At 47.8% G+C, this 12455-nt stretch overlaps 1 protein-coding gene across 7 annotated transcripts in view; it reads right to left on the bottom strand.

The window, feature by feature from the left end:
• The window catches only part of ARHGAP22 (Rho GTPase activating protein 22), a 176917-nt gene that overhangs the window by 30534 nt on the left and 133928 nt on the right, over positions 1-12455 (bottom strand). For 2 of the 7 annotated variants that reach the window (XM_047826406.1, XM_047826405.1), the window contains exon 1: positions 6974-7110. The exons of the other annotated variants lie outside the window; for them this stretch is intronic. In XM_047826406.1, the coding sequence (XP_047682362.1) occupies positions 6974-7025 (52 nt within the window). In that variant the 5' untranslated portion in view covers positions 7026-7110. Of the gene's footprint in view, positions 1-6973; positions 7111-12455 lie in introns of those variants that run through there. 7 annotated transcript variants of the gene reach the window in all.

Genomic DNA, 12455 nt, shown 5'->3' on the forward strand with positions numbered 1-12455 from the left:
GGAGGGGAAGGGAGTCAGGGGGCAGAGGCGGCAGAGCCCGAAGCCAGACAAGTGTGTGTGCACCTGCGGGAAGCAAAGTCTGCACCCGTGGCTCGGTGGCTGCCATGGTCATTCGTGGGGTGTGAGCACTGCCACAGAGGCGGGGGGAGTCGGAGCGGGGGGAAGCCTGATGCTTCCAGGAAGCTTTGCTACATAAGCTTCTCTGAACCAGTGTCTCAAGATGGCTCAGAAGAAGATTTAGGACTCCAAGAATTTGTTATAGTTACTTGCTTATCCTAAATACTCTGTTTTTTTTTTTAATTTTTATTTCTTTAATATAATTTATTGTCAAATTGGTTTCCATACAACACCAGTGCTCATCCCAACAGGTGCCCTCCTCACTGCCCATCACCCACTTTCCCCTCTCCCCCACTCCCCATCAACCCTCAGTTTGTTCTCAGTATTTAAGAGTCTCTTATGGTTTGCCTCCTTCCCTCTCTGTAAGTCCCCCCTCTTCCTCTCCCCCATGGTCTTCTGTTAAGTTTCTCAGGATCCACAGAAGAGTGAAAACATATGGTATCTGTCTTTCTCTGTAGGACTTATTTCACTGAGCATACCATTCTCCAGTTCCATCCATGTTGCTACAAAAGGCCATATTTCATTCTTTTTCATTGCTAAGTAGTATTCCATTATATATATAAACCACATCTTCTTTATCCATTCGTCAGTTGATGAAAATTTAGGCTCTTTCCATAATTTGGCTATTGTTGAAAGCGCTGCTATAAACATTGGGGTACAAGGGCCCCTATGCATCAGCACTCCTGTATCCCTTGGGTATATTCCCAGCAGTGCTATTGCTGGGTCATAGGGTAGATCGATTTTTAATTTTTTGAGGAACCTCCACACTGTTTTCCAGAGCAGCTGCACCAGTTTGCATTCCCACCAACAGGGCAACAGGATTCCTGTTTCTCCACATCCTCTCCAGCATCTGTAGACTCCTCATTTATTAATTTTAGCCACTCTGACTGGCATGAGGTGGTATCTCAGTGTGGTTTTGATTTGTATTTCCCTGATGAGGAGCGACGTTGAGCATCTTTTCATGTCTGTTGGCCATCTGGATGCCTTCTTTAGAAAAGTGTCTATTCATGTTTTCTGCCCATTTCTTCACTGGATTATTTGTTTTTCAGGTGTGGAGTCTGGTGAGTTCTTTATAGATTTTGGATACTAGCCCTTTGTCTGATATGTCATTTGCAAATATCTTTTCCCAATCTGTCGGATGCCTTTCAGTTTTGTTGATTGTTTGCTTTGCAGTGCAGAAGCTTTTTACCTTGATGAGGTCCCAATAGTTCATTTTTGCTTTTAATTCCCTTGCCTTTGGAGATGTGTCAAGTAAGAAATTGCTGCGGCTGAGGTCAGAGAGGTTTTTTCCTGCTTTCTCCTCTAGGGTTTTGATGGTTTCCTGTCTCACATTCAGGTCCTTCATCCATTTTGAGTTTATTTTTGTGAACGGTGTAAGAAAGTGGTCTAGTTTCATTCTTCTGCATGCTGCTGTCCAGTTCTCCCAGCACCATTTGCTAAAGAGACTGTCTTTTTTTCCAGTGGATATTCTTTCTTGCTTTGTCAAAGATGAGTTGGCCATACATTTGTGCATTTTTTCCTTATTGAGTTTTGAGAGTTCTTTACATATTCTGGATACAAGTCTTGTATCAGATATATGCTCTGCAAGTATTTCTCCCTGTCTGTGCCTTTTCTTTTCATTCTCTTAAGAGTGTATTTAGAAAAGAAGTTTTTAATTTTAGTGAAGCCCAATTTACCAATGTTTTTCTTTTACTGAGTGTGCTTCTCTAAGAAATCTTTGCTTAACCCAAGGTCATAAAAGTTTTCCGCTAGAAGTTTCGTGGTTTTAGGACTTACATTTAGGTCTATGAGTTAATTTCTGAATTTGGTGCAAGGTATGGATTGAACTTCATTCTTTTTAAGTAGGCCTCACACCTAGTGTGGAGCCCAACACAGGGCTTGAACTCACAACCTTGAGATCAAGACCTGAGCCGAAATCAAGAGTCGGCCGCTTAACTGACAGACAGAGCCACCCAGGTGTCCCATATCTGGTATATTTTGTATCTCATGCATTGTACGTTTGAGCTCTAGAAGTTTGATTTGGGGTCTTTTCAAAAATATCTTTCACGTCTCTACTTAACTTTCTGAACCTACTGGAATACAGGTATAAAAACTGTTGTACCGTCTCTGTCTGCTAATTTTAATACTGTCATTTCTAGGCTGGTGTCAGTGGATTCATTTTTCTCCTCATTGTGGGTCCTGTTTTCTTGATTCTTTGCATGCCTGATATTTTTTATTCGGTGCCAGACATTGTGACTCCTAAATCGTTGGGTGCTGAACATTTCTGTATTCCTCTAAAAGCACTTGAGTCCCTTCTGGAATGAAGTTAGGTTACTTGGAACGAGTTTGATCCTCATAGATTTTGCTTCTAAGGTTTCTTAGGTGGGTCCAGAACACTCAGGATGAGCCAATTCTTCCCCACTGCTAAGGGAAAACCCTTCCGTGTTTCCTACGCAATGCCCATGAGTCATGAGGTTTTCCAGGGTGGTAGATGTAACAGGAACTATTCCCTGCCCTGTGTTAGAGGGGATGCTGCTGCCTGGAATCCTCCCTGGTGGTCCCCTCCTCGGGTTCAGGTCATGTCCTCACTGTACATGGTGATGCGTTCTCAAGGAGTTTTCTCTCTGAGCAGCTCTTTCCTCCTGGGTATCCCATCCGAAAACTCTAGATGCTTTGGTCTCTCCATCCCTAAGCTCTGTCTCCTTAATGCATGGAGTACAAGGGGTTCCACCTGGGGTTCCCCTTTCTGCGGCACAGCCTGGAACTTTCTCCAGCTGGGGCACGTGTAGACCTTACCTCATTTGTTTCCCATCTTTTGGGGGTCACAGTCCTTCACTGCCACTGTTCAGTATCTTCAAAACTGTTTCAGATTACTTGTCCCTTTTTTGTGGGGAGGGAGTTGTTTTAGGTGAGAGAGCAAACTGGTCCCTGTTGTTCCATTGTATCCAGAAATGAAGTCCCGCTACCACTTTTAATGACCTGCTATGTGTAAAACACTGTGCAAGAAGCTTAACACACACGGCCACACCTAGTCCTCATAAATACCGTAGGAAGGAGTGTTACTGACCCCATTTTACAGATGAATAAATGGATGCTCTGAGAAGTTAAACACTTAGCTCACAAACAAACAAGTGGAGAGGCCAGGATTCAAACCGAGGTTGGTTCGACGATACACGCATTCTCTATTTATAATATAAAACCTCCTCTCTGGCAGCCGAGGGGAGTGCAAGGAAGGTAAAACAGGCCATTAAAACAAACTCTGGCATTTTCTACGGCATTCAATCGTTTATGCTTACTTTTTCCTCTGCTACTTAGGAAAAGAGTCATATTAGCTTTAGTTAAACAACAACAAAAAAAGTCCTAACAGCCAATTATTTCAGGAAGAAACGCATCATGAAGGCTGAGGGTCTCTTGTTACTGTTTTTGGTTTTCCCCTTTCCTTTTTTTAAACCAGGCGGTGTGGCCATTGTGTTTCCATCCCATCCCGACACATGTCACAGGCCTCTGAGGCCTTCTAGAATGGTGCTTAGAGCCCAACCTGGGGTCAACCCTCAGCTCCACCAGGGGGAGCACCGTGACTTAACTTTGCCAAGCGTCAGAGTCCAACACCTGTAGGGTGAAGAAAATGAAGGTAGCTACCCTTTCGGGAGAAGAACATTGAGATACTCCCCTGGCTTAGCACTTGGCACCTAACAAGCTCTTTAAATGTTCACTTAAAAAAAAAAAAGTTCATTATTTATTTTTGGGAGAGAGAGCATGAGCAGGGGAGGGGCAGAGAGGGCGGGGGGGATACAGGATCCAAAGAGGGCTCTGCCCTGACAGCACAGAGCCTGATGGGGGGCTTGAACTCACAAACCGCAAGATCATGACCGGAGCCAAAGTCGGACGCTGAACCGACTGAGCCACCCAGGCGCCCCTAAAGGTTCACTTTTATTATCACATTCAATTAATACAATAGAAAGCAGAATTTTCCCACCTCAGCACTACTGATGTTTGGGGCCAGATAATTCTTCCTGGGGGTGGTGACGAGCTGTCTTGTGCACAGCAGGATGTTTAGCATCATCCCTGGCCTCCACCCACCAGACGCCTGTAGCAGCCTGTCCCTGTCTCCCAGGCTGACCACCAAGAAAGTCTCCATATATTGCCAAATGTCCCTTGGGGGGCAAAACTGCCCCCAGGTAAGAATCAGATATATAACAACCAGATTACTTCCTTTGAGTCTAAATGTCTTTTACAATTCTACGATCATGTGATGTCCCATAGGCACAGCATGGCTTCTCTGAAAATCATCAGGACCTCATCTATCACACCAGCCTCTTCTTGTGTTCCCATCTCAGTGCTGGGCATTCAGGTACCCCAGGCAGAAACTTGGGGTCACCTGGCCTTTCCCCCTGCCTTGTCCCCACACTGACCCAGTTTCCTCCGGTGGGCTCATCTAGTCTCAAGACTCTATGTGATGACCATGCCATCCCTATGCTGACGACTTCCAAGTTCACTGTCCCCTGCCCTCCAGACCCACTCTCCACTGCCTGCCCCACAGCTCCACCGGGACGTCTCCAGGCAGCACGCCCTTAGCAGGTATGAAATCCACCTCTGGATCTGCCCCACCCTCCCCTTCTCCGATGAGGGCGACTCCCTCTTCTAGCTACTCAAGTGGCAACCAAATGCATCTTCTGGTCTGCTCTCTCTCATGTCACATCCATTCCTATCAGTAAGTCCCACTGATTCCTCCTTCAAAAGATCTTCAAACTCTGACCGCCTTTCACTGTTCCACCTGGTCCCAGCCACCATCCTCTGTCATCCAGATTACTGGCGTGCTCCCTAGGCCCTCGCTTGCCCCTACAATCTGTTCTCGATATGGCGGCCACAGTGGCCCAGTAAGACCTAAACCAGCTCACACACCTCTGCTCAAAGCAAAAACCGCCCCTCTCAGCAGAGTCCTTACAATGATCTTCCAGGCCGCTCACCCCTATCCCCCATCCCGCCCCAGGCCCCCAGCCCTCCTGCTACTCCTGATTTCATGGCTGCTCTCCTCTTTGTTCTAGGCCATTCCTCCAACCACCAGGCACATCCTTGCCTGAAGGTCTTTGCTCCTGCCCTTGCTGTTGCCCGAGAAGCTGTTCTCCCAGACACTCCCTCACCTCCTTGAGGTCTTTCCTCAAATGTGGCCTTCTTGGGGAATCTTTCCCAACAACTCTATGAAAACGTCATCATCCACTACAACCCATGCCCCTTCCTGTCCTTACTTTTTCCACAGCACTTATCACAATGCAGCACACACACAGTTTACATGTTTACACGATAGGCTTATTTATACTGTTTATTTTTGGCCCACCCCACCTCGTCTATCTGGTAAGCAACTCCAGCACACCAAGCAGTGCCTGGCACGGGGAGGGCACGCACAGAATCTGGGATGAATGGATGGCTAACTGCAGCCGCAGCAGAACCAAGGGGCACGCACAAGGCACTCGCTTTGAGGCAGGCGTGATGTTAACGAACGGGTGAGCATCACAAGTTTGAACACTCACAAAGGAAGTGGTGTCATTATCCCCATCGGACAGGAAAGGAAACTGAGGCCCAGAGATGGTGAGAAACACATCCAAGCTGTAAAACCAGTGAACTAGGACCCTAGGCAGACTAGTTCCTAACCCTGTCCCCACTCTGCTCAAGGGACCGGCCTTAGGTGACCCAGCCAGGACCCCAACCCAGCTTTTCTTATTCCCACTTGGGCTTTCTTCCCCTCTGAGCTCCTGAATTTAAGAATTTCCTTTTGTGCTGGAGTCTCCTTTTCCACCCATGCAAGGGGGGCTTTGGGGGAAAGGTGGTAACCCCAAAATGCAGCATATTCTGGCACAGGATCCAGAACAGGAACCCACTATCTCTCAACGTTTCTGTGCAAAAACTTTTATAACAAAAAGAAAAAAGAGCGAATGTTATTTATGAAAGCATTTTGTAAACCACGGTAGCCCATGGGACTCATTCTAGGACATTCAGGTGGAAAAACTGTCATTCTGATGTAATTAATCAAATACTATCTGTATTAGGCCAGGAGTTATGGAAAAATTGTTTAAAAAATAAAAGAAGTCACTATTTAAAGGTAATAGTAACTGCAATATAGGACTTGTCACAGGACCCACTGTCATTCTACTGGCAGCCCAGGGGAGTGGGGAGCCCCAGGGAAGCCCCAACTGATGGATTCCCAGGGTTGGAGGCCAAGTGTAGGAATATAGCTGGAAATACCGTCTGGGACAGTGTGGTCCAGTGGAAACATAATGAAAGCCACATGTACATTTTTAAACGTTTTGGCAGCTACATTGAGAAAGGTGCAAAGAAACAGGTGAAATTATTTTGCATAATATATTTCACTTATCCCAGTACCTCCAAAAGAGTACCATTCATTTCAACCTGTAATTGACAACTTTAATGTATTTTTTATACCAAGCCTTCAAAACCCAGTGTATATTTTGTACAAAGAGCACATCCAGACCAGCCACGTTTCAAGTGCTCAGTAGCCAGATGTGCTGGTGGCTACAGGACAGCTTTGAGGCAGCCTAGACTGGGGCTGGAAGGAGGGGAGAAGAGCCACCCTCAGACTTGCTGAGACTGTTGTGGGGGACAGCTCTGAGCTACGCCTTCCAGCCAGCTGGGCTTTTCTGCAGTCTCCAAGGGCTGCCTCCCTGCCCATCCCAGCCAGACCACACCAGGCTGACTCCGAACTCGGGTCCAAGCTGCCCTCAGGATCCTGTCCTCGTCTCCGCTCATTTCTCTTGACCTCTTGACCCACTTGGAGTCATCAAAGGCCGCTTGCCCTTCAAGGGTTAATCACCCCTGGCCTACTGGCCCCGCAACCTGCTCTTGACCCTGGCTGCCCACTTACCCCAGGGCTGACACCTGCTCCTCTTCAGATACTTGGCTGGCCAGAAGGGCATGGTGTGGCCGGAGGAGTGACCGTTAGACACAGCCAAGCCAGGGACTGAGGCTAGGCGGCTCCGCGTGCAGGAGCTGAGGCTGCCTGTACGCTCTGCTCAGAAGGCACTGGGCCAGGACCTTTTTGTCTCCTTTGGGGAAGTTCCGCACTTCTCAGGGCCCCAAAGCTAGGACAGTCCCGGGCGGGGGCGGGGCGAGGAGGCAAGAGCCAGATCCCCCAGGGGGCCCTCCCGCTGGGTGCAGGGTCCGGTCTGCTGGTTTCTACCAGCGGAAATCCCTGCAGCGCTCCCTCCCCTGCATTCCTGCCAGGCGCACAGCACGGGCTCTGGCCCACCACTGGGGCTGTCCTGTCCCCCAGCTTGCTAGGTGCTGAGAGCACAGGGCTGGACGTCCAGCCCCATCCACTCTGTGCCTCAGGGTCCTTTCCAAGCGGAGCCTGGGAAAGCCCACCTCAGTAGGTTGGTGGGGGCTCAATGAATCCATGGGAGAAGCCCGAGTAATATTAAGTCACCACTGGCCACATAATCTTTCAGGTTCCATTTCTTCATCAGCAAAATGAAGCCAATAATGGGATCTGCCTGGCGAGGTTCTGGTGGGGACTGAATGAGACGGGGAAACCATAAGTCACCAGTATCCCTGCAACAGCCGGGGAAGCCAGAGCCCCGGGCGCTCCCAAGGGCCCAGGGCCACCCAGCTGGGATCTGGCACAGCCAGGACTTGAACTTAGCTGTTTGGGACTCTTTCCATGACATCAGCTTCCATCCTTATGGTGTCTCCACCACCCTTGATACAAAGAGAGCTGGAGACAGGGACACCTGGGTGGCTTGGTCAGTTAAGCGTCAGACTCTTTTTTTTTTTTTTTAATGTCTGTTTATTTTTGAGAGGAACACAGAGTACGAGCAGGGGAAGGGCAGGGAGAGGGAGACACAGAACCCGAAGCAGGCTCCGGGCCGAGCCCGTCAGCACAGGGCCTCCTTGGGACCCTCCATCTCTCTCTGCCCCCTCCCACCCCCAAAAATAAATAATTAAAAAAAGAGAGCTGGAGACAGCCCTCTTGCCCAACCTGGCCGTCCCTCCTGCACTACTCATTCCTTCCAGGACAGTGTCAGAACCTCGACCACGGGGAAACTCTGAAGTGATTTCCTAAAAGGGCTGGGGCAGGCAGCGGGCACTACACTCTGGTGAAAGCCTATGCTGGTGGTGATGCCACCTGTTTATTTGCCCATCTTCCCCATTTGTCCAACTGTCCGTCCATCCATCCCTTCAACAAAGAAAAACAGCCAATTAAAAACAAAGCACATCTGCTTAAAACTCTTCAGGGGGCCTACGGTTCTTGGGATATAATCCAGCTCTGCTGTAACCTTGGGGTCCCAGGCCCCATGACCACACGTCCACCTACTTGCCCACCCTTACTGCTATCAGCCATTTGGGCCCCCTTTCTCTTTCCTCAGACTCACTCTCTTCCAACTACAACCTAGTGCTCAGTGCTGGGTATTCTCCCAGCTCCCTGCATGGCCAGCTCCCTCACACCTTCAGACTTTGGCTCAGACTTCAATTTAGAGAAACCCTCCCTGGGTGAGAACCTCTGTCAAGTAACTGTCCCTCCTGCCCAATCACTGTCATGCTCTTTTCTCTCCAGGGCTTGTCACATGGGGAAATTAGCCTATTTACGTGTTTACTGTGTCTCTGCTAAAGGATGTAAGTTTCAGGAAAGCGGGGCTTGCCTCCCTTGGTCTGGCTGGTATCTCCCAGGACTGGTTCAGTGTCTCGAAAAGGGTGGCAGTGGTCACCGTGGGGACACCTGGAAAGCTCTGTGGAAGTGACAGGCAATCTCTCTTAGTACAACATCCAAGTTTGATTGGTTGTTTACAGTGTTCTGGGCACAGTTTCTACAAACTGCCTATTTTAACTCAATGTTTCAGCTTCACAATGACCCTAAAAGGTGGTACAATGAACACACCCACTTTGCAGATGAGAAAACAGTGGCTGAGTCATTTGTCGGAGGTCACATGACTGAGTGCAGCTTCCCAAATGGCCCTGGTCAGCAAGGGGAAACTGCATGTTAACTGGTCCCCTAAAGTGTTGGCCACTCACACCCCACTCTTGCAGGCTGAGGGTCTGAACCCAAGCAATCTGGCTGCCCTTTGTCCTCCCGGTCCCATCCCTGTGGTGAGCAGCCTCTAAGACCCCAGTGAATGAACCCTGCTTCCCGGCATCACACCCTCTTCAATGTGGGCTGAACCTAGTAACTTGTTTTCAATAAATAGAAAGGGCAAAAGGTGATAGAGGTCACCTCTGGGATTAGCTTCCAAAGACACTGAGGCTTGTGTCTTGTGTGCCCCCTATGGCAGCAGACCTCAGCCAGGGATGACAGCTCACCTCTGCATTTCTAGAAAGCCATTTTATTGTCCTACCTGGGAGAGACAAAAGAGACCAGGGAGGGTAGAGGGACCGAGTAAACAGGGTACTGAAAGCTGGGGAGGGGGGGCGTCTAAACACTCACCCTCCCCACGGTGCTCTGCTCTATCACCTGGGCAGCACTGCCCAGGGAGCCCCAGCTCTGTCACCATCTGTCGCTGGGGAAAGGTAGCACAACAGGGGGTGTCCCGGGGAGTGGCGCAAAGACTTGGGTCCCCGTGGTTTCTTTAGGGCTCTCTTAAATCTGTTTCTCCAAGGAGAAACTTTAGAAAGCACTTGACAATATTTAACATCCATTTTGATGGGAATCTTCCATGAAATAGATAGATCCTTCTTTGGCATAGATATACCAAAGCCAACACTGCGTTTATGGAGAGACACTAGCAGCGTTCCCATCAAGGCCAGGGACAATCCCAGCAGGCCCCCCATCAGCACTGGTATTTAACGTTCTCCCGGAAGTCTTCTGCAGTGCAATTAGATCAGAAAAAGAACATAAAACAGTAAAAGCTGGAGGGAAGGGTACAGTGTTATTATCGCTCTTGTTTATATAGAGAGAAAACCAAAGCCAGTGGACTGAAAAATGATGGGAGGCAGCAAGAGAATGCAGTAAGGTGTCCAGACGCAAAATTAATAGACAGAGATCCCAAGCTATTTATACACGAGAAGAAACAGAAATACCATTGCGTAAGTAGGAAAACCCACATAACAGAATACCAGTTCACCCTAATTTAGTCTATACATTTAACACAAGAAAATACTAATAGCATTTTTTTTAAATACAACAAGTTGATTCTAAAGTTTGTAACAAAAACAGCAAATGCATTTCAAAAAAATAGAGAGAGACCAATTTATTAAACTGTAGTCAAGTATCCCGCTGTACAAGAAATAAAACGAGGGAGGTAACACAGGACGTGAGCAGAGACAGACTCCAGAACATATCGGACTTTGGAAACGACAAGTTATTTCAAATGGGCCAGTAGAAGACGTTACGTAAGAAATGGAAAAGAGACAAATGGATAGCCACCTGGAGAGATATTATCCAATGGATCCTTGTATCACACCTATCGCAAAATAAAAATTCACCACGGATCGAAGATTTCAAGATGAAACATGAAGCCAGAGAAGCATCAGGATCAACGGTGGGAGGAATTTCCGTACGACCTCGAAACTGGGGAAGCCCTTTCTGAATATGACACAAACACCAGAGACCACAAAAAAAAATTTCACTCCATATAAGTTAAAAATATTTGCATGGCAAAGAAAAGAAAGTAAAAAAGACAGTGACAACAGGAGGGGAGTGGGATATACAGTCTTCACTTGGGATGCTCTGCGGGTATTAAAAAGAATGAGGATGTGCTTCATGCCCAGATTTGGAATGTTCTCTGTGAGACACAGGGAGGTGAAAAATGCAATGATACGTGACCATGTTTGCATAGGACGGGCGGAGAGAAGAGTGGAAGAGATACTTATTTGTTTGAATGTGTGCAAAATATCTCTGGAAGGAGCCAGAAGATACTGGGAGCAGTGGCTTTTCTGGGGAGGGAAGTGGGTAGCACAGAGAGACTGGCTTTCCACCCTTTGAAATTTGAACCACATTCCCTATCTTAAAAACTGAATGACGGGCATCTGGGTGGCTCAGCCAGTTAAGCGTCTGACTCTCGGTTTTGGCTCACGTCATGATCTCACAGGTTCGTGAGTTCTAGCCCTGAGTCGGGCTCTGAGCTGGCAGTGCGGAGCCTGCTTGGGATTCTCTCTCTCTCCCTCTCTCTGTGCCACTCCCCTCCCTCAAAATAAGTAAATAAATTAAAAACCAATTAAAATAAATAAAAACTAAACGACACTAGTATCTACCATAAAGAGACAAGTGAAAGAAACCTCACCTCATCTGTGGGCAGTGGGGGCGCTGAGGGGTGGGCCGCAGGCTGTGCATTCAGCAGGGAATCAGCCAAGGTGGGCCTATGGGCACCTGGGAGTCACTCAGAGCCAGGCACCAGCTCACCAAGGGGTGGGAGTGGCTTGCAGCTGGAGGTACTGAGCTGAGGGGGTCTTTTATAGTGTTGGCAGGAGTAGATTTTTGTATCTCTTTGGGGGAATAGTTTGACAATATCTATCAAAATTTTAAACGGCCCAGCAATCCTTTCCAGGGAATTTACGCTGTGGCTAATTTGCACAGGTGCATAAGGAGAAGGAGATAATAAACTGGGAACAATGGTCCATCAAGTTACATAAATAATGTACTGATTAAATAAATTATGTACATCCAATAATGTACTGATTAAATAAATTATGTACATCCAATAATGTACTGATTGAATAAATTATGTACGTGGACAAAGGACGAGGAAGCAAACAAAGGAAGGTGGCGGGGTAGGTGGTAGGGGGATAATACATTATCGCATGGAGAAAGCAAAAAGCAGCGTGATGAATATGCTGCCATTTGTGAGAGTCACGTGTGCACACGGGCGTTGTTGTGCGAGCCCATTTCTGCAAGGACAACAGGACACAGGGGCCTGGGAGCTCAGGCAAGGGGCTCAGGAACAGGGAAGCTTACTTCTCACTCTGGACTCTGAAGTGTGTGTGTGTGTGTGTGTGTGTGTGTGTGTGTGTGTGTGTGTGCGCGCGTGTATATGCGCGCGCGCATGTATGCGTGCATGTGGGTGTACTACTGTGGACACAGATTGCTTTTCTTTTTTTTTTTTTTTTGAAATTTTTTTTTTTTCAATGTTTATTTATTTTTGGGACAGAGAGAGACAGAGCATGAACGGGGGAGGGGCAGAGAGAGAGGGAGACACAGAATCGGAAACAGGCTCCAGGCTCTGAGCCATCAGCCCAGAGCCTGACGCGGGGCTCGAACTCACGGACCGCGAGATCGTGACCTGGCTGAAGTCGGACGCTTAACCGACTGCGCCACCCAGGCGCCCCACAGATTGCTTTTCTTTTTTTTTTTTTTTTTTTTTTTTTTTTTTAAATTTTTTTTTTTCAACGTTTATTTATTTTTGGGACAGAGAGAGACA

This window comes from Prionailurus viverrinus, chromosome D2 (genome assembly GCF_022837055.1).
Source record: "Prionailurus viverrinus isolate Anna chromosome D2, UM_Priviv_1.0, whole genome shotgun sequence".
Lineage (NCBI taxonomy): Eukaryota > Metazoa > Chordata > Mammalia > Carnivora > Felidae > Prionailurus > Prionailurus viverrinus.